Below are 22,383 nucleotides of genomic sequence, written 5' to 3' on the forward strand. Positions count from 1 at the left end.
AAATGAAAATTGAGAGGAAGTACGTAGGAGGGCGGAGCAAGGCTAGTCTAAGTGAACCAAAACCTTTAAAATCTGGGAGATCCTTAGTAAATGATTCTAGTGTGTAGACCATATTTCTATGGTGTCGACTATTCTGTGGCTTCCAAGGAGATGTATTCATGGAGCCAGTATGATCCAACCTTGTCACTTATTGTCAAGAAATGCATCTCGTAAAGTCCTCGCAAAAATGATTAATTGTTGTGTGACTTTGGAAACATTTACTAAAATTCAGGAACCACATGTATAATACTATATGATATCTGCAGATCATATTTGATCCTAACTGTAGCATATACTGTGCTGGAAGTAACCTTACATTACTTCTTTATACAGTATGTTATTTAGGGAGCACTAGTGCAAAGACACCGTAGGTTCCATGGTGTGCCTAAATAATAAAAAGGGCAGTCCAGAGATTCAATTTGAATAACCTATAATTCAAATTGTACGAAATGCATGCAAATGTAGTTTTTCTTTTTATTTAAAGGTCCCATGAAAGGGTGCTCTTTAGGTGCTTATAGACCTTAGTGGTCCCCTAATACCGTATCTAAAGTCTCTTTTATTTAGACCTTTGTGGTCCCCTAATACTGTGTCTGAAGTCTCTTTTACATAGACCTTAGTGGTCCCCTAATACTGTATCTGAAGTCTCTTTTATATAGACCTTAGTGGTCCCCTAATTCTGTATCTGAAGTTTCTTTATATAGGCAAGGCAAGACAGCTTTATTTGTATAGCACATTTCAGCAACAGGGCCATTCAAAGTGCTTAACACAAAATCAGTTAAACAGATAAAACACAAGTACAAACAGTTAAAAATCATAGCATTATAGACCTTAGTGGTCCCCTAATACTGTATCTGAAGTCTCTTTTATGTAGACTTTCGTGGTCCCCTAATACTGTATATGAAGTATCTTTTATATATGCCTTAGTGGTCCCCTTATACCATATTTGTCTCTTTCCCAAAATTCAGGCTTGGCGCAGGTACAATCAGCTTTCCTTAGTATGTGCCATTTCTGAGTTTCTAGCTTTTGAGGAGGAGAGGGGGGGGCAAGTTGAGTGCTGGGGGTGTGGCATTGACCAACTGCCACTTTGCTTGTTTGAAAGCCATGATGTCTCTTTCTCATGGGTGGGCCAAATTCTCTTGGTGGGCAAAGCAGAACACGGGGAGGTATCTTTGTCTGTTATGACCTCATAAGGGGCACAAATCCAGATTGGCCCATTTGAGCTTTCAATTTCTCAAAGGCAGAGCAAAATACCCTGGGCTTGGTTTACACCTATCTTCATTTCTAGCCACTGGGGGACCATAGGCAGTTTTCACATTAATGGGACCTTTAAATCTAAAGCCTTTACTACCAACGTCATTGAGTACCTTGTGTTCAGAGGCTGATAGATGGTTTCATATGAAATGTGCATGGTAACCAACATCTTTTGGAATTTTTAGTATCTTGACGTTGAGGCGGGCACACATATTTGGGTGCAGGGGGGCAACTTGCAGCTTTATTTACAATGAGGAAAGTGTCACTGCATAACTGATGGTTGACACTTACACACTTACGAATATTTTTAGTTTAATTGTTTAACATGCTGCCCTCTCCAGTAGGCTATCCAGCACGGGGATTGTGGGAACAATTTTAACTTGAGACAATTTAGCCAACAGTTGATGTTAGTTTGGTTAATTTAAACCATGTTGTGGTTGTTTTACCATAATGCTGACATATGTGAGTGGTCCCATATGAATAAAGCACTACATGAATGCATTGAGAGCAGTGTTTGCATTAAAACAGCACCGTGATTGTGTTCAGCTGTAGGCCCAGGACAGCACGGCTCTCTGTCGGAGGCACCAGGCTAAAGGCTAAAGCTGCTCAGAGGCTGTAATCCCCGTATGAAACCATCATGGCTGCCACTCGCTGAGCTGTCAAGCTCTCCACAAAAGAAAAGGTAAAAAAAAAACCGAGACAACTACACACACAACTACAGCTTCATGATTTATCTACCACTCGGTGGGTTTATTTGCATTAATACGTCGATGCAATGTTTAAAAAAACTGGTTTGGCGTAACTTTGTTGCTACGCTTTTTATTCTTCGTTATTTCGTCTTTTGTAAGCTCTTGTCGCGTCACGTTAACGTGAATTCAAATCACTCATACGCTATGTCAAAAAGCGTTTTAACAGTTAGCTCAGGTGGTTAACAACAACCGTGTGTTTGCATGCGAAATGTGAAAGGCTCCAGTGGTATGCCAGTGGGACAGTTTTATCGTAACTTTGCAATTCCCACGGCGGTTGTTGCTCGCTACAAAGGCAGTCTCATCACTTTGTTGTGGTTAAGTCAAACTGCACAATGGCCGCACATTCGCCGATTAAACTGCTTCTAAGAAGTGCTACCTCAAGCTTTGTATAGGTGCATTTGTTAGTTAATGTGTTTAATATCGCCTCTAGAGCTAGCTGTGTCTTAAGCAAGTTCCTAATCACAACTATTGGCTGGGCAGGTGAGTTAAAGTACATTTTCCTACACCTGGGGGCTGATAAGAATCGAAATTCGTTGCTTTACGTTGGATCTAAGTGGGATGCATTAATATCCATGCAGAGGCATTTTAAACCCAAGCCAGCAACAGGTGGACTTAACATTACCAATTGCAGACTAGTGACTTCGAATGCAGCTTGTTTTTATTGGAGAAATGAGTGTGTGTTAAGCGTGCGCCGATAAGGGATAATTAGGAAGTGACACTTATTGTTTTGGAGTCTTGGGTTTGGATCTTATCAAACCCAAACCCCTAGTGGACCCGGATTCACTATTAACCAGTTAGTACTGTGCGTTTTTTTCACATTAAAAAACAGCTTTAAATCCAATGCATCAAGTCAAAGGGTGCCTGTTTTTAGATGCATTTACTTTTGCTATGAAAAGCTTTCAAAAGATACAGCATGGTGTGTGTGTGTGTGTGTGTGTGTGTGTGTGTGTGTGTGTGTGTTAAGACTTCTGGTTGGATGTGGTTCTGAAATTATGTGTAAAAACGATTTGTTTGTTTGTTTGTTTTGTGCATTTTCAGAAACCTGGAAAAAAAACATGGATTCAGTGGATATTTGCGCAACTACCTCCAGAGGAGATAATAAACCGCGAGATAATAAACGGCACGTCAACAACAAGAATAGAGATTGGCACAAACGGCTCCACCTCAGGAAAACTGCCGCTCAGCCTCCAACTATGCAAAGTGATGATAAGAATGGACCAAAGAAGATAGCAGAGTGGGAGCAAAGCACAGTGTGGCCTTCATTAAAGAACCCCCCCAAGAAAGCACAGCAGGCTCAGACAAATGACAGTGGAAATACACTCAGGTTCACATGCTCTCAATGTAGGGACAACTTGGAATATGTTCCCAAAGACTTAGTGAAACACTTTGAGGAAAACCACACGGGGAGCCCACCAGTTTTTTCCTGTCATACGTGTACTTTCAGCACACATGTGTTCTCCTACCTTCAGGTTCATCTATTAAGCCACAAGGACACTTTTTCTAGTTGCAGCATTTGCAATGACAACGTTCAGCGCACGTGGCCTGAATTCAGTGCGCATCTGACTATGTATCACCACCAAAATGGCAAATATTCATGTGAAATGTGTCAGAAATTCTCCACAGGTGATGTTAGAGTATTTTTAGAGCACATGTATGCACATAATTTGGGCCTGGAGGGAGTTAAGGATCTATCGCTGCACACAAAGGGCAAGAATAAGTTTGGCCCTAAAAAAAATGATCAAACTTTACGTTGTCAGCACTGTGGCTACGAGGCATCTCAGAAATGGTTGATTACTAAGCACGTTAAAGCTGTCCATGTTTGCCAGAATGGTAATCAGAGGAAGAAAAAGAAGAAGGAGGAGGACGAGGTTTGTTCCATAGCAGTGAAACCAAATGACCCAATCCCCAAAATCAAGCCTAGGTTAACAAGAAGTGCAGTTAGAGAAATGTGCTGGCTGACGCAGGACTGCCTTTCTCTGCCAGGGAGAGAGTTCCTGGATAAATACTGCCATCTATCAGATCCACAAACTACACTAGAGGAGACGCAACAGTTTTTGATGAAATCTGTTGCCGGGGAAAACGGTGACCAGAAATGGACCAAGGCTCTTAAAACCGTATGGTCAAATGTCCCTCAAGAAATGAATCTTCACCCAAAGTCAGAGAACGGCATTGTGTCGAACTCGTCCGATCTCACCGTCCTGACTGTCAAGAACAAGATAACCGTGGCTCAGAATGGCGCTACTTACGCCAAAAGGTTGAAAACGATGACGTCATCATCATCATCATCAGACAAGGAAACTGAAAGTGCTCCCGATGACGCTCGTCGTGCAGTTGACCAAAATGGATGTCGGTCAGATTCAAAGGATCGTACACCTTGTCCACAGACTGACACCAAACTAAATAATGAGGTCTCAATGCCAGCCCAGAGTGATCCACCTGGGTGCACTCAAATGCAGGAAAACAGAGAGAATCAGGAATTAAAGACCGATCAGGGAATTCAGAATAAACCCGTAGAGCCTACGCACGAGGATGGGATTAACACCTCCAGTGAGGTGAAGTTGACGAATGAGAGCGAAGAGCAGACATCGGTTCATAAAGCTGCACCGAAAAACAAGACGCGAAGACGAAAAAGAAGGGCCAGATCTAAAAGAGTGGACAAAAGGTCTTCGGGATTGGCCTTAAAAATAGTGTTGAAGAAGAATCCAGTGAAGGAGAAGCAGTGGGTGTCGCAAAGCTCTTTGTCTCCATCAGTAGGTGGTGTGACGGATGACCGTCATGGACCGCCAAGCCCTCACACAGCACAGGAGGAGACGGTGCAGATTCTCCCCAACCCGCTGCTAACAGAAGAACCCCCGGAGAAATGGACCAAAGCATCAGAGACTGATCTGGATGGTCAATCTGAAGCCATGACTTTAAGTCCACAACCAAAGCCAGGGGAAGAACTAACCCCCGGTTGTGTTGCAAAGCCAACAGCGTCTAAAATTATGGACGGAAGCAGGCCCGGCGTTTCATCAACGCGTCAAAAAATGCAAGGCAACGCAGAGAAGTCCCTCTCTGAAGCAGAAGTCGACGAGAGCACTTCAGCTTGTAAGACGGGCCGGTCCAATTCGACGGCTGCAGCTGAGACTGAAGTACAGAACGGCCCCGAGAACGCAAAGCTCCAAACGTCAGACAGTGGCATGGACGATCTGTCGGGCGAGGAGATGGCTGCTGATAGAGCGACGACTCTAAGCAGTTGCCCCAAGGCTTCCCACCCTGTTATTACAGCAAAGGGTAAGACCGCAAATTATAGTTTCCACATAGACAAAATGGTTAAAAGATTTAGCATGCAGTGGCAATTTTCTTGGAATGCATTTAAATGTTTTGTTTGATGTTTTGGGAATTCCACAATCAAGAGCAATAGCAAATAGGGCTGGGTTAAAATGATCAATTCTCTGATTGATCTGATATTGATTAAGAATCCCTAGATTGATCTTTTAATGTCTTTTCCCCATTGATGCATTGGCCATGCTAGTCCTGGTTAAGTAAAAAGTTTTTGGAGTCACTTCTTACTGTAAACTTTCACCTGATACTATTTAAAAACACACAAAATACTTGAAAGTTTCTTCTTGTACAATTTACAGCAGAGATTTTCAACAGGGGGTTGGGGACCCTTAGGGGACCTCAGAGTCACTGCAGGGGGGCCACCAAGTTTAAATAGTAAATGTCTGAAAATAAACATGTCCAACGTATTTAGCAAAGATAAATCGCCCTATTTTTGATTTATTTTAAATATTAAATAAACATTGACAGGCTTATCGGCCTGTAGCTACAGTAACCAATAAGGTAGCCATAAATCCGTCTATTAAGGATTCACTGGATGTTTAGCATTAAAACATGAAGCATATAAATGTCAAGAACTATTTTAATAGCTTAGTGTTGTATGCACTACAAAAGGTATATGTAAAAGGCTTTAGGCCACCCTACACATTATTGTTTGCCCACATACAGTGTGCAGTGGGGGGGGGTCCCCGCTCTCTCTCTTTCAGCTCAGATGTCCTTGGCCTAAACAACGTTGAAGACCCCTGATTTCCAAAATAAGTTCTGCAAGACAAAAGGGAAATTTCCCTAACCTAATTGAAATCAAATTTGAAATGTAATCAAATCGGGTCCTTGGAATCAAAATGATTTTCGTGAAATCTTTGGCAATACCCGGACCTAATAACAAACCTGTTTTGAAATGAGTGTTTTTTTTCACTTTCTGTCTTGCAGATAAGCTGAACTCTACAGATCTGAGCCTTGGTCTGTCTTCAGAGCCCAGCGATGAGGTTGTTGAGGAGGTGGGAGGCAGAGAGGTGCCCGCAGACTCCTGCCCGGATCTCCTCAGCAACGTCGGACCCGAGCCCTCGCCAGCCTCCGGGCATCGGTGGCAGACGCTCTCGAAGAACCTGGAGAGGACCCTGAAGTTAGTAGCCATGAATCCCTCTCAGTTGGTAAAGAGGCCAGCGGGTGACCAGCCTGTTGTGGTGCTAAATCATCCCGACGCCGACATCCCCGCTGTCGCCAGGATCATGGAGGTCATCAACAGGTACAGAGGAGAGGTGCAGAAGGTCGTACTGTCGCGGCAGACCGTGAACGCACTCGCAGCCATGGACCACGAGGCCCCCGAGGCCAACGAGCCGACGGAGGCCCAGCCCGACTCTGCGGACCCCGCCAAAAACTCTGTGCAGGAGCGATTTATGTTGAAATTGAAACTCCGTAGGTTGAGCAGGAGAAAGTACGAAGTAGTCGGCGCAGTCTCTCCCAGCAGGGATGTCGCGACCAAGTTTCGCTGCTGGTTTTGCGGCAGGGTCTTTGCAAGTCAGGAAATGTGGACGGTCCATCGGCAGCGACATCTCATGGAGTGGAAAAGGCCAAACTGTGAAAAACTCTTAACTGTCGCACACACTGGATGAGAAAACAACAAAACTAGTCTGGAAAATGCTGACTTTGCAATATAACAATAACGGAAACGGTGATAGCCAGTCTCAAATTTTTTTTTTTTTAAGTCTTAAGTATGATGGGTTGGTTATGGGAGAATTATATGGATATTACACCTCCTGGAGGGTTCACATTCTCAGGGTAAACCTTTACCTAGCGTCTCTCTCCCAGTTGGAGTAGCTTGATACAAAGTATTTGTACATTAGGGATTTATTTGTAAAGCCACACAGACACGGTGTGGAGAATTTAGTTCTTTGTATTGTTTAGTATTTTGTGTACGCTTTATAATAGCTTTATTTAAGGTAATTTTAGTACACTGTCTTATAGATTCTTTTATAGAACACTGTAATATGTATATTTGCCATACTATCTGAATCAGTTTATGTACGGGTAGGCTCTACAGTGTGGTAGCTATCATATTTATGTTTTTGGAATGGGACGCAGAGATATACCAAAACTGTGTTTAAAGAAGAAAAAAAAAAAGACAATAAGCTGTTTTATTCTACATTTATTTATGACTCACAGGTTTAGGCTTTGTTTTTCTTTGATTTATTTTTGGGCCATTAAAAGAATCTGTGTATTTGTAAAAGTTTTGTATAAAATCTGTAAAAGGGAGGGGGGTTATATTTTCATGCATTTATTCAGTGAAAGCAGATGTTTCTAAAGACACTTAATTAAAAAAAAGAAGTAAACCCGTGTTTTGTGATGGAAATTAAAAAATACTAGCAAAATCTTTTTTAAATCTGGACACGAGGCCTGGATGATTTGATCACGCTTTTTTCCCCCCTTCCTCTTTTGACTTGAAACGATAATCTTATCTTTTTAATTGCACTATGAAAGGAGGATTTATATTTCCCGTTACCTCACCTTCATCAGGCGTAAGCTTTTGACAATCTCAAGCAGTCTTAGTGTGGCTCAGCATTGATCCCTCAGTATTCACAGCTAGGGAAAAGTGTGCGTTTGTTAGTCAAAGACTAACACAGTTGCACCTGTCCTGTTTGTACTGATGTTGTGCACGGATCCCTGTTTCTGGAACACACACTTCAGTAGCATCCACTTTTCTTTTCCAATTTAGAATGAGATTTATAATTGAATATAGTCCAGATAGAGGGACTATAAGCATATTACCTGAGATTTTTTCACCAAGTGCCTATACGAATTCTTTATATGCAACAAATGTGCATGAGTATGATTGCATAACTTGTTGACCGGACAACAAATGAACCAGTTTTGTCACTCCCTTGTGATGACTGAAGATGTGAGCTAACGTAAAGAACACAAGAAAAGAGTTTTGTTAAAACAAAAATATACAACCATTGTATTTCTTTCTTTGTGGCTCCCCCAAAGTATTTGCTGTCATAAACAAATTATTTGTCTACCTGCATTTTTCAGCTACAGCAACATTGTGTCATTCCTTGCAGTCATTTAAATACACTGTTTACAAACTGAGCATTAAAAAAAAAAATCTAAATAAAACATGAGTTAAAAAAAGATATGAGTCCGTGCTATTTTTGGCTTTGCATGGCCAGCAATACAAGCAAGTCCAGCGTACAATTCTGTTGACAGGACCTCAAATTAACTACAGGAGGAGGAGAAAAGCATCACATAAAGGAGTTCTGGAAACAGTCTGACAGTTAACACAGCAGGTTGGGGGGTATGAGTCTAGTCCGTTGGCTGTTTGCACTCAGCCGGGGTATTCTAGGGCCTCACTGGGTAGCACAGTCTGGTGGCTTCCTTGGTGTTACTCTGGCTGTCAATCAGCATCAGAGGATACTTCTGGTGGTTGTCGATGATGTGGGAGAGGCTGCTGAAATACTGCAAAAAGAGTGGGACAGCGATGACGTTGGAATTAAAAGATGAAATGTCCTCGAAATCATCAAACTAGGTCAACAAGCTAATTATAATTTTTTACATTTTCCCAAAGTACTTTTTTAATGATCGAGTGTATTAACAATGATTAGCAACAACATTTATTGTTAAGGCTTTAAATTTGAAGTAAAATCTACTTGAAACTGCTATGAAAAATATATATTAGCTTAGTGAAAGTGGACAAAAGCAACGCTCCTTCTACAATTGCTATATACTCAAAGCCACGCAAAACATTGATTAACCCCAACAAACTGCATTCCCATAGGCCATAGTGACAGCTAAACTGAAAAGTCCTCCAACCACTTTACCTCCTCCCCTTTCTTCTCTCTTCCCAGCGCGTACTGCTGCGTGGTAGGCATGAAGCGGATAGGGATGTTGTATACTCTGTCCTTGTAAAACACCACCAACGTATATGGCTGCTGCACGTCCAGACCGGAGCTCTTCCTCACCATGAACGCTCCGTCCTGATACACAAAGGCACTCAGAGTCAGACCCAGCAGGGCGCGATGGGATATAATCCCCACACTTCCAAAAAGACACATCCATGTAGTTGCTGATGCCGGACAAAAAAGGTTGAACGTTCAAAGAAGTTAAAGTCCGCACAACAGCTTACTGCTCTGGAAAAATACTATAATAATGCAAATAAGGCCCACAACGTTTCAGCCCACAAGATGGCCTTCCCCATTGACCTCTGACCCTAATCTGTTTTTATCACTTCACATGGTCCGATATGTGATATGCGTAAAATAAATTGAAATACTATTCAGACGTACTGTAGATGTACACTAATAATATTCAGATTGGGCAAAAAGATGACAAAATATTAACCCCACTGTTATACTTGCTGCTCTTTTGATGCTTTTATATAGACCTTAGTGGTCCCCTAATACTGTATCTGAAGTCTCTTTTATATAGACCTTAGTGGTCCCTTATACTGTATCTGAAGTCTCTTTTATATAGACCTTAGTGGTCCCCTAATACTGTGTCTGAAGTCTCTTTTATATAGACCTTAGTGGTCCCCCAATACTGTATCTGAAGTCTCTTTTATATAGACCTTAGTGGTCCCCTAATACTGTATCTGAAGTCTCTTTTATATAGACCTTAGTGGTCCACTAATACTGTATCTGAAGTCTCTTTTATATAGACCTTAGTGGTCCCCTAATACTGGTTCTGAATTCTCTTTTATATAGACCTTAGTGGTCCCCTAATACTGGTTCTGAAGTCTCTTTATATAGACCTTAGTGGTCCCCTAATACGTATCTGAAGTCTCTTTATATAGACCTTAGATGTCCCCTAATACCGTTTCTGGAGTCTCTTTATATAGCCCTTAGTGGTCCCCTAATACTGTATCTGAAGTCTCTTTTATATAGACCTTAGTGGTCCACTAATACTGTATCTGAAGTCTCTTTTATATAGACCTTAGTGGTCCCCTAATACTGTATCTGAAGTCTCTTTTATATAGACCATAGTGGGACCTTTATAGCATGTCGTTTCAGGCTCCAGCGGGTGTCACTCTCATAAACTTAAATCAAAATCCCAACACACCAGTTTAAGACGGCGTCACATTTTTCAAAAAGGTGACATGAATAAATGACACATTCCTCCAAAAGTTACAATTTGGTGCAAAAGACAACGTCAAATCAGCAGTTGAAGCAGCAGTTTTTTTCCACACAGACCCCTCATTTGGATGACTGTGCTCTCCTAAATTACAAGATTCTTACTTTATTAGAGCAACACAAGACATTGTCAGCAGTCTTGCGGTCACACGTGCCGGCATACCAGGATTTCTTATAGATGTCCTGAAATAAAGAGAACAGAATGGTGAAACACTGCAGGTGCATAGGGATAAAATATATCACAATGAAACTTGTAACTTGCGATAAACTGTAACTTGCGAAAAACTGTAATTGAATCACTGCCCTAGTTATATTACGTTGAAGGTTATCCTAAAAGATAACAGTAACAATTTCACCATTTAACTTAACTTTTCCGGGCCAACTCACAATGATTATTTTGTATGGCAAGTTTTCTGAGTTTTCATGTTTAATTATGCAAATGAGGCATGTTTTCAATATGTGCTAATTTCATTGGCTAAAACCCGGTTCAAAATTCTTTCTGGCTTCATTTTGTCAACATATTAGAGTCAAAGATATGTACAGAGGGCATATATATATATATCTTTTGATCATTCCATAAATAAAAATACTGTCAACAGCCATAAAACAAACACATTCTTATACGTCTAAAATGTTATACAAAACAGGCGATGAAAACTGTTGATTTATGAACAAGCCCCTCTGTAAAAAGATTCAGAATATAGATAGGAATGAAACTGCAAACTTTTTTGTATGTCAGTGCTAATGAAGTAGAGATTTCTATCTCGATTCTAAGAAATATAGATATATAAATATATACTACATATATCACCATGAAACCTCCCCAGTTGATTACTTCCAGTACAACAATTATTGTTTGTATTCCAAGTTTTCTGAAAATTTTAGGTTACATTATGCAAATGAGGCATTAACTTCTGCTAACTTGGTGAATTTAGCAGAACTTTACAGGTGCAACTAGACAAAGTGTAGACAAATAAGCATCTATATGGGTATTTACACACACACACACACACACACACACACACACACACACACACACACACACACACACACACACACACACACACACACACACACACACACACACACACACCCACACAGTATTCTAAAAGAAAGTGGTTATAGAAGCCAAATATCCCAACAACTCAAAATGTAAAAATTATGTTTTTGTCTGTAGTGTCTCACGTTAATACCGTACTCTGGTTATACTCTATGAGTTTTGCTTGTTAAGTTATTGGTTCACAATATATTGTTGTTAGACCACACCTTATCTTGGTCTATTAATCCATTTTCAGCTGAGACGCTTCCTCTGTCAGCTGGTTCTGGGACAAGAGACACAAACGTCATAAAAATTGGGTTTTTCTCTGATGATGTAGAATTCATATCACTTAATGTCAAAGTAAAAAAAAAAAAAGTCCAGTGCATGTGGTTGTTGTTGCTGTGGGATGTACTGTACATGTAAGCGGGAGCTGTACTTACTGGGGGAGGGCAACTGCTGAAGAGGTATTCTGCAACAGAGACCACAAACAGAGCAGAGCACAGAAAACACTTAGCACCAAGCTGTGATTAAAGGCAATTTCCCTCAGTCGAGGAGCACTGAAAATTGCATATGTTCCGTGTACATTTAACCCATCGTGTAAAACTGTGTGCCGCATTGCTTACTTTGGTCGTTTCAGGTCCAGTGTAAAAGCTTTCGGTGGAGGCTTCTGGTCAATCTGCGTCACAGGAAGTCTTTGGCCTGTGGAAATCCACACGTATGGTAACTAGACTAGATGCTGTATTTATATAGCGCTTTTCCAGCCTTAACAACTGCTCAAAGCACTTTTTTTTACATCTACAGGAAACATTCACCATTCACACACATTCATACACTGTTGCGCAGCGTCTAGCCAAAGGATACTTCGACAATGACTGCAGGGGCGGGGATCGAACCACCAACCTTCCGATTGGCAGGCAACCCCTATGTTTGCTGTTTAGCAATAAATTGAAGTTGAAGACACTTTCTACAAATGACATGTATATGGATTTGTTTAGAGGCTTTAACTCTTCTAACTTCCTTCTTTTTTGACGTTGGTTTTATCATGCAAGTTGTTTTGTATTACATTGTGTGGTTTTGTACTTTTTCATGTATGTAGCCCCGCCCTGGTTGCAAAGCACTTTGGGTCAGCTTATGCCGTTTTAAATGTGCAGTATAAATATATATGACTTGACATGACTAGCAATGTAGTACTTGGGTCTGGACGCCTCAAGATGTTTTTCTATTGTCTTGGACATGTTGGTATTTGTCTCGGACATGGCCATTGGTCTTGACTAGATACTATTAATGCTTTTTAGGCACGGAACGAATTGCCTCTAATGTATCGAGTTTTAAAATATGCCTCGTCATTCTTTACCCAATGTCAATACCAAAGGAGTAGATCTTATCAGTGTCAGTGAGCCAATAGGCATGCATCATGTTTGTGATTGGCTGTCTCACATTACACACCGTGGAGACGCAGGAAAAACTCTAGATTTCACAGAGATAGAGATGGTCCGATACCATTTCTGATACAGATACCGGCATTTTAGGCAGTATCGAAGGCTCTTCCCATGCGGGTATCGATATCAGACCATTTCTACACCGAGACAGGGCTCACATAGTAGGAGCAAAAAAATAAATTTGGGCCGTGGAGTGTATGAACCGTTATCAAAGTGACAGTATTGGTATTGATATCAGTATCAAACATTTCTGAATGGTACCCAGCCCAACTCTTGATTGAGTTCAGCACAGTATAGCGCACACACTGAGGCATGAGTCTCAGTTTGGACTTTGACTTTGTCTTGACTAGTCCTGGTCTTGGACTCGACATAGGTGGTCTTGACTACTACTGTACAACTAGCTAAATGACTCTCTTCAAATAATCCATGGAGTAAATGAAATGTGCGCTGGTAACCATGTCACATGAAGGGAAAGGCTCCAATCATGAAGCGCCTGGGACTGACTGTCTGACTTTACTATGTTTAACACAATCTCTGGTGTGACTAATAATGTGCACATATAGTATCTGAATTAATGTAAAACACTTACTTTCAAATTTTCTGGGTTTTAAAGCTGGCCTCTGCCAAAAGAAAAAGTACTCACTGTTACTGTATGTTGACAGACATCAGCTTATCCCATAAAACACAAAGTAAACACAAAAAGATATTCCTACCGGCTTTAAAGGTGGTTTTGGTGAGCTCCTGGGAGGAAAAAACAGAAATGCTGAGTTATTTAATTATTTTAATTAAATTTTCCTTACCATTCACTGGGAGTAACGTATAACACAAACAGAACGGTATAGAGTACTTTACTCTAAATGAGATTCTATTATATTTAGGGCCAAAATTGATCTGGATGGAAGGCCACGGGCCAAAAAATCCATGTTGATGACACTGAAATTGTTGTAGTTTGTTGTAGATAACAATTACATGTTTAATCCAATGGGGAAGTTAACCAGCACTGTGCTTTACATTGCCGTAAAACTCGGATAAAGTACTTTTTAGCTGCACAAAATACGTAAGTACATTTTGTATTCATTACAGTTAACAATTTACAACACTTTTATAACGAGAGGACAATTAGCATGGTGAACAAAATCAAAGGGAACACGGGCCGGACATGGCTATTAACATTACATTACAAAAATGATTAAAAACCTGATGAATATATATGTTCAGGACAGATTAAAAATTGTGACAATCATGCGATAAATTGTAATTAAATCACTGCCCTAGTTATATTACTTTGAAGGTTATCCAAAAAGATAACTGTAACAATTTCACCATTTTACTTAACTTTTCCAGGCCTTAGGTTAGATTTTAAATTGCTTTTATTATTTTTTTAGGTTTTCCGTGACCATGGGAACCCTGAGCATTTAGCCTATAATTGGAAACATGTATGGTTAAGTGATGCTTACTCTCTCGGCAAAGGTTTCGGTAGGAGTAGAGGTGGACCCTCTGCAGGTTTATCACTGGGACCTAGAGGAGCACACAAAGCAAAGACTAGTCATCTACCAGTTATCATGACTCATGTGAGCTTTGGAAGGTCATAAGTTGCTACTGTAAGTACTGTAGGTACTGTAAATTATAGTATGATCTAGAACTATTTGATCTGAAAAGTGTCCTAAGATAACGTCTGTTATGATTTGACACTATGAATAAAACGTCCATTTAAAACAACGTTTCTTTCCACTGGGCATCCTCTAGGCCAGTTCCCCCCTATCCGCTGTCCAGGTATGTATGCTAAATGCCACAAATATTAATGATCACGCCCTAATATTAGGCACGTCATGGTTTTTACTTTTTACTATTGTTATCAAAAATAATCAAAAATATCACATAATTGAATGGCAACATACAACATATTTATCAGTTTCCCAGGTATCAAAAAGCCATGTGAATGAAACATTTGCGGGTGTTTCAAAAAAAGCAACCGCACATCCATTTAAATTGGGTAACAACAGCCAATCAGAATGACTAGATATGTAACATTCAAACTTTAATAAGGTATTATAAAGTAGTAAATCCCAAACCGCTTGCAATTTAACATTCAAACCAATTTTTTGTTCAATTCTTAATCTATAATCCTATCCATCATCACCATATTTCTCAAGGCCATATGTTGTCAAGAACACTTAAGCCTGTCAAAATAAACTGAAATCCAACATTTTCTTCTTCATTGGTGCCTATATGGTGAGGAAAAAGCTTAATGTGGTTGACTGTGCCTAAACAACAATCAATTATTACCATATTTATCTCTCACTGGTTATGAGGAGCCATATGAGAGACAAATATGGTCATAATTGATTGTTGTTTAGGTACATTAAGCTTTTTCCTTACAATGTCCCTTTATGAAGCAGACACGCTTAATGTCAGCTAACATCCATTATAATAGGACTTTGAGATGTTTTGACAGTTTTTAGTGGTTACGAGGAGCAATATGACAGAGAAATATGGTAATAATTGATGATTGTTAAGGTGCATTAAACCATGTTAAGCTTTTTTCCTCGCCATGTAGGCGCCAATGAAGAAGAAAACCTTAATGTGAGATAACTTCTATAATTGTTGGAGTTTAGTTTTTTTTTGACAAGCTTAAGTGTTAATATAGAAATATGATGATGATTGATCGTTGTTAACAATTACCCATGTTAAGCTTTAATAAATGCAGGGAAATGTATTTTGTTCCCACCAAGGTGACATTAACAAGTGCCCCCAGTGAAAAGAGATAATGAAGAATGTATTACAGGACTTCACATGATAACATTCACAACTTGGATACATTTACATGTTTTGGTGGATTCTTATGGACCAATGGAATTTAAATATTGAGGAATTAACAATTATTCAGACTTCATGATGCTTCAAAGTTATGAAGCTGTCAATTTTTTTTTCAGATTCATGTTTACTGCTGGTAATGCTGGTTGTTAAATCCTAAAAAGTATAGGCTACTCTGTGTTTCCGTAAAACATAAACAAAACAACCTAAATATGTAGAATCTAACTATCATAACGAGGTGCAGCATATTGAAAGTGTACAAACACATGATATGCTATGCAGCTGGAGTTGGCACCAGGCCAGTGACAGGCTGTTAATTGGGACGCGGCTTTTATGTGAAGTTTTATGGTGATAAGCAGAATTTATGTTTGATATTGCCTGTCTTGCAAGTAAATAGCAGAAACCCCGGAACCGGCAGCGGAACCGAGCTGCAGCCATTTTGCAAACGGTGGAAATTGGGGCTAATCCAATATCGCAGCAACTTCTACAGTCAAAATAAAGTCTTTTAAACCAAATACTACATGAACAAAAACTGTTTCAGGAGTCATGTGACCCAGAATTGGGGAGAATTTAACAATACTGGCAGCCAAGGTGACTTTGTTCACTGCCGTTAGCATGTAGCTACATGCGACAATGTTAACACTGCAGTAGCTTAAATAAACCAATGCTCCAGCTGTGCCTACTTGGAGTATATGACCAATCATAGAACACCGGCTTAGAGTTGCATAAGACAAAAAGTAAAAAACTAGAAAAAAGTTGAACTGTTGAAACCATAGGGTTCAAAATAGAATCTGAATTGGGATTTGTCTAAAATACATGTACCTCATTATTTGTTTTGGCCACATTTAACATCAAAATCAGACAACATGTCGCCTTTAAATCACTTCTTTTAAAAAACATTGTTATAGACTTGCTTTTCTGTGATGCTGTCGTTTTTATATCATCTTTCTCATGTCTTTTTTTACCAGGGCACCTGTTCATTTCATTCTGTGTATTGAATTATCCTATTTTTCCAGCTCCTTTAAAGCGTCCCCAACTTCTATTACCATGACTAAATATGTGTATATGTATTGATTATGTGCTTTTGGTTTCTTTGTCAAGGTGCTTTGTAAAATGTTGTTTCTAAAATGTGCTATTCACATAATGATATTGTTGATAATATGACATTCTATAATGATTCATGGTAGCAGTATTTCTTTATACAAGTTGAAATGGGAAAAATAATAGTCGTTGTTTGATTCATTCATACTCACTGTCAGCTGGATGGCAAACTTCATATTCATCGTCTTCTGTGGGCTCCTGGACCTGGACAATCACAATACGGATCAGTCAACTGTGCAGCATTCAGCAAATCTCTGCAAAGTACCTCTTTGTAAATGAAATCTCGCACATTTGTCATAACTTACAATCGTAGGCGATCTCTTCATGTTCACTCTGAAAAGGGAAAACAAACAAACTCCTTGTTAGTGTAGTAATAGGAAAGCAATGCAAGAACTGCATAACGTCTACTTAATGTCCTACTTTCAGGCCCCGAGATGCAATGTTGTGAGTCCTACCTGGGGCTGGGCTTCGGTGGTAAAGAATGTGAGTGTGCTGTGGGGATTGGACACAGTCTGCAAGGTAAATGATTAGTCTCAGACTGTAGTCAAAATGTCTTCTTAACCCTCATGTTGTCCTCAGGTCAAATTGACCCCTTTGCCTATGTCATTGTTCTTTTTAACTACCCAATTAATTACCCTAAATAACATGATTGATTCCACACAAAGCTCTTTGGCAAGGACAAATCTCTACTTTCATTAATCTTGGGGTGTCTTATTCAATTTTATAGCATTTGAAAAAAAAAGGAAGTGGTTTTGAAATAGGATTGAGGAAAAGTTGACATATTCCATCCAGGTCAGGATTATCCATCAACATCCATTCCTTTAATTTTAGTCTAAATAATTCCTAATTTCTGCTTTTCTAACTTAAACCATAGGTATAATTTCCTATACATGAGGTTCATTGATCATAAATTCCAAAAATAACTGTAAAACCAAAGTTAATAAGTTAGTGGTATGTAGTGTTGAAAACGTAAAACAAAAGACAAAAAAGCGCCAAAAGTTTAAAAAAAGGGACAAAAAAACGTGAGAAAACGTTAAAAACATCGATAAAAAAACTTCAACGAAAGTGTTGATTTTCAATTTTGACAGGAAGACAACACAAGGGTAAAATACTGTCATTTTATATTGCAATTCCATACAATTACATGAATGAACTGAAGCTTAAACTGTCTCACACTGACCTGCTTGCTGGAAGAGATGATGAGGTTCTCTGTAAAGATTCCAGAAAATGGAACTACAATGAATTACACATGTAAATGTAGCTTTAAAAATGATTGGAATTGCTGTTAAATAGAAGCCTACCTCTTTGTCAGGAACTTCATAAAAGTCTGAAAAACAAACCAGAGCCAAACTCAGACAAACTGCAGAACCACAAAAGCCTTGTTTTGGTGCTGGATCGTATTGTTTTTATACTTCAGACAGACATATCTCTACACTTGGGCGTTTTTTTTGTGTTTGGACTAAGAGTTTTTGACTGTCTCTAATTGTAGTGTAGTTACAAAAGCTTTCCATGCATATAGGCCTATAATCTGTTCAGTCAATACTGTACACATAATGGAGGCCTTTTTTTCTCCTTCTGTGTCTAGCCACGTTGCTGTAGCAACAAGGTGTAGATTTAAGGGTGGGGCGTATGCCCCCACATATTTAAACCACGGTAAATTTGTCCCTTAAAAAACATGAAGGAGCCCACTCCCCAAAAAGAGGCGAAAATAACCGTTGTGGCTCAGAACATGTACGGAAAACAAGTACATGTGTCCAATTGAAGAACACAACATGTGCAACAACTAAAAAGATGCAATTTTGTGATTTCATACAAATTGAAACTTTGGAGCATCTGGCTTTGACAAGGTCTCACTCTCTGAAATTATTGAGATGTACATGCATGATTCCTGAAAAAAAAAAACATCCCAAAACACGTGCAATGTTTAGAATATTCAGACAGCTTTCAACATAGAGGGGAAAAGTTTTTTTTTTTAAGATAATAAATACCTTTGCAACATAAATTTACGCATGCAAATTAACCACAATGCTGGAAATGAAGGATTTGATGCTCAAAATTTAGTATTGGTTCACTCCCTGCTCACAATATTAAGGGCTGTAAAATAATTTCTTATGAATTATACTCTGGCATCATGTCCCTCTGTTTGTAGCGCTTGGGTTCCCTAGTTTTGGCTATAGAGAGTTTATATACCACTTGTTATATTTCCCAAACCTTTCAGAAGAAGAGCCTTGTTTTAAAGCTATAGTGACTGTAAAATCACGTTTTACATTGCATCACAAGGCATACATGATCCAGGGAGCAGGGAAAAATGAGCAACTAATTAAATGCAATCATACAAGGGGTGGGTTTACCCCATTATGTAATTGCACAGTTTCACAGTGCATTTTTAGATGGTGTATTGAACAAGGAGTTGTAATGACTGCAGCTTATTATGGACACCAGTTGTAAAGGCTGACCACTTGTGAGCTAGTATTGGGTTGCATTCCTGTGCATTTCTGAGGACTATGGTTAGATCTCTGCAGGGTAAATCCAGAAAGCTAGCCAGACTATCTGTCCAATCTGAGTTTTCTGTTGCAACTTTTAAAACTTACAGAAAACAGCTTTGGGGCTCTGTGCAGCACTTAGCACCGCCCAGTTGTCTGTGATTGGTTTAAAGAAATGCCAATAACCTAGAGCACATTTTTCTCCCATCCTGGAATGCTCTGTGGACCCACCGGACCCTCCTCCGCAGCGCTGTGGAGGAAGGTCGGACAAAGCGAGACTATCGTTGTACCTACCAGGACTGGGTGGACGCTCTTGTAAAGGTGGACGCTCCCTCCCTGCTCTGCTCCCACCGTGCATCATGGGATCTAAAGAAAGGCATGGGGATTATTATCAGTAGTATATCTTTTAAAGTAATAATAATCTCTGAATTATATAGCACTTATTAAGCAGGATATCCAGAGTAAAATATTAACAAAATACAAGTAAAGACCCCCATGTAAGCCCCCCCCCTCCTCCTCCCCAGGGATTTCCTTTCCTTATTTCCTTCCTTCGACACACTGGGCTCCTCTCTCCTCTCCCTTTCCATTTGTCTGCATACTGTCCCAGGCATGCTTGTCACTAACCTAGTTCTGGGGAGTTAACTCCCTGGAGTTTTCTTTTAGCCCTGCATATTTCCATGGATTAGGATGGCAACAAGGTCTTCGTCTGCAGTTGTGAACCCTGCTACGCTGAACCCAGCTGAACCCTGCTGCATCCCTCCACATCCACCTATGCTCTGCTATGCCCCGCTACACCCTGTAACGCCCTGCAGTGCCCTACTATGACATGAACTACTACCACTACCCTTTGTAGTCACTGTTACATTCTCTTTATTGGGATTATTATTGCCACTTTGCATCAAAACCCCCAACCGGCATCGCCAGACTACTCCTACCAAGAGTCTGGGTCTGTCCCTGGTTTCTTCCTAAAAGGAGTTTTTCTTTGCCACTGTCGCACTAAACGCTAGCTCTTGGGGGAATTACTAGAATTGTTGGGGCTTTGCCTTTGTACATTATAGAATGTGGTCTAGACCTACGTTGTCTGTAAAGTGCCTCAGGATAACGTTTTGTTATGATTTGATATGTGAATGTAAGAGCACATATTTCAAGCAAGACCGAGCCCATAAATAAAATAGTGGTAGTGCGAGACAGAATGTCAACAAAAGAAAAAATCATAGAAATGCATCTAAAAATACAAAAATTATGATACAATGTTGTAACAGTGAAGTTCAAATGAAACACTATAAAATGGTAATGTCAATAGTAAGATACAGTGATGCAATGATGGAAAAGAAAACATGGTTAAGCAAGTGTAGGCCATCTTGTAAAAGTGAATTTTAAAAAGGCACATAGTAGTAGTTATTGCATCACAAAAAAGTCTGTCTCCTCTCTCTTTTGAGATGTATCTTACTGGAAGACTGATTCCCTTCCGGTTCTATGTAGTTGTCATCATCGTTATTGCAGTCTGGATGAATGTAGTCTTCCTGCCAAACAAACACCGACAACATATTGGAAACAGGGTCAGTCAGTCCCACATTGGAAAGCATTTACCAACACACAGGAAAAGGCAAAATTCTCCAACACAGGCCTGCAGTACAGTATTTATGTGAGCTTGAGGTATCGAAAGTTGCTTTACATCATCGCTTTCCCGGTGGGCGGGTTCGGGTGGCAGTTGTTTGGAGGTTTTGGTTGGGCGGAGGGGCTTCCTGGGCGGCGGGCCGGGCCGGTTACGGCTGTTGTCTGGAAAGGAGAAGCAGAAGCAGAAGCAGGGTGTCAGCATTTGCATGATGCGCCCTGTGTATTGTGGCTTTGGCTCAACGGTGTAAAGGGTCTCAATCGACCAACGCAACTCCAGCTGGAAGAGAGCTACTGTTAAGGAGAGGACTCAAAATTCCTTTGTCGTTTGTATGCACCACATTAAAACGAAATTGTATTTCGGACATCCACTAGTCCAGGGGTCAACGTATTTTAGGCCAAGGAACCCATATCTGAAAAAAACGGAGCAGGTACCCCCTACTTATATTAAATGAATAAAACTGGACCTACAACACTGTGTAGGGTGGCCAAAAGCCTTAACACTATACATTCTGTTTTAATGGTAAACATACATGTGACACATTGAATCCTTAAGCTTAAATCTATCTGTGGATGGCTACCTCACACACAGGCCGATACGCCTGTCATCACTGTTGTGTTAATTTAGAAGGAAATCACCAATAGGGCGATAAGTCAGTGCAAGACATACAATTATCATAAACAAAAGCACTTCATATATAAACTGAGATGCTTAAACGCTTAAATAAGTACTAATTATCCATCCATCCATCCATCTTCATCCGCTTATCCTATCTCTAAGGGAGAAGCCAGCCACCCTCCTGAGGAAACCCATTTCGGCCGCTTGTACCCTGGATCTTGTTCTTTCGGTCATAACCCAGCCTTCATGACCATAGGTGAGGGTAGGAACAACAATTGCCCGGTAGTTCAAGAGCTTTGCCTTCTGGCTCAGCTCTCTTTTCGTCACAACGGTGCGATAAACGGAATGTAATACCGCACCGGCTGCTCCGATTCTCCGACCAATCTCATGCTCCATGGTCCCCTCACCCGCGAACAAGACCCCAAGGTACTTAAACTCCTTCACTTGTGGTAAGGACTCACTCCCTACCCGAAGAAAGCACTCCATCGGTTTCCTGCTGAGAACCATGGCCTCAGATTTAGAGGTGCTGATCCTCATCCCAGCCGCTTCACACTTGGCTGCGAACCGATCCAGTGAGTGCTGAAGGTCAAAGACCAATGATGCCATCAGGACCACATCATCAGCAAAAAGATGATGAAGATCGGATGAGATCCCGAGCCCACCAAACTGCAACCCCTCCCCGCCCCGACTACGCCTCGATATCCTGTCCATAAATGTTACAAACAGGATTGGTGACAAAGCGCAGCCCTGGCGGAGGCCAACCCTCACCTGGAACGAGTCCGACTTACTGC

The 22,383-nt window shown here is 40.4% G+C and overlaps 2 protein-coding genes across 3 annotated transcripts in view; one reads left to right on the forward strand and one right to left on the reverse strand.

Moving 5' to 3' along the window:
- Positions 1–1,650: 1,650 nt before the first annotated feature.
- LOC117960926 lies at positions 1,651–8,482 on the forward strand. Its single transcript, XM_034899235.1, has 3 exons — positions 1,651–1,972; positions 3,078–5,312; positions 6,291–8,482. The coding sequence occupies exons 2-3, from the start codon at positions 3,095–3,097 to the stop codon at positions 6,971–6,973; spliced, it is 2,901 nt and encodes a 966-aa protein (XP_034755126.1). The 5' UTR covers positions 1,651–1,972; positions 3,078–3,094; the 3' UTR covers positions 6,974–8,482.
- The window catches only part of blnk (B cell linker), a 39,618-nt gene continuing 25,018 nt past the window's right edge, over positions 7,784–22,383 (reverse strand). For both annotated transcript variants that reach the window (XM_034899264.1, XM_034899265.1), the window contains 17 exons: positions 21,035–21,138; positions 20,810–20,882; positions 19,654–19,725; positions 18,178–18,203; positions 18,057–18,085; positions 17,332–17,388; positions 17,182–17,209; positions 17,029–17,080; positions 14,419–14,479; positions 13,675–13,702; positions 13,551–13,581; positions 12,146–12,221; positions 11,963–11,991; positions 11,750–11,805; positions 10,589–10,666; positions 9,176–9,331; positions 7,784–8,813 (listed from right to left, as the gene is read on the reverse strand). In XM_034899264.1, coding sequence (XP_034755155.1) covers positions 8,697–8,813; positions 9,176–9,331; positions 10,589–10,666; positions 11,750–11,805; positions 11,963–11,991; positions 12,146–12,221; positions 13,551–13,581; positions 13,675–13,702; positions 14,419–14,479; positions 17,029–17,080; positions 17,182–17,209; positions 17,332–17,388; positions 18,057–18,085; positions 18,178–18,203; positions 19,654–19,725; positions 20,810–20,882; positions 21,035–21,138 — 1,073 coding nt within the window. In that variant the 3' untranslated portion in view covers positions 7,784–8,696. The remainder of the gene's footprint in view (positions 8,814–9,175; positions 9,332–10,588; positions 10,667–11,749; positions 11,806–11,962; positions 11,992–12,145; positions 12,222–13,550; positions 13,582–13,674; positions 13,703–14,418; positions 14,480–17,028; positions 17,081–17,181; positions 17,210–17,331; positions 17,389–18,056; positions 18,086–18,177; positions 18,204–19,653; positions 19,726–20,809; positions 20,883–21,034; positions 21,139–22,383) is intronic.

The sequence above is a fragment of the Etheostoma cragini genome, chromosome 17 (assembly GCF_013103735.1).
Source record: "Etheostoma cragini isolate CJK2018 chromosome 17, CSU_Ecrag_1.0, whole genome shotgun sequence".
Lineage (NCBI taxonomy): Eukaryota > Metazoa > Chordata > Actinopteri > Perciformes > Percidae > Etheostoma > Etheostoma cragini.

Coding starts and splice junctions, on each gene's coding strand:
- LOC117960926 (XM_034899235.1), top strand. CDS start 3,095: ATGGATTCAGTGGATATTTGCGCAACTACCTCCAGAGGAGATAATAAA. Junction 5,313..6,290: donor CCCTGTTATTACAGCAAAGG/GTAAGACCGCAA, acceptor TCTGTCTTGCAG/ATAAGCTGAACTCTACAGAT.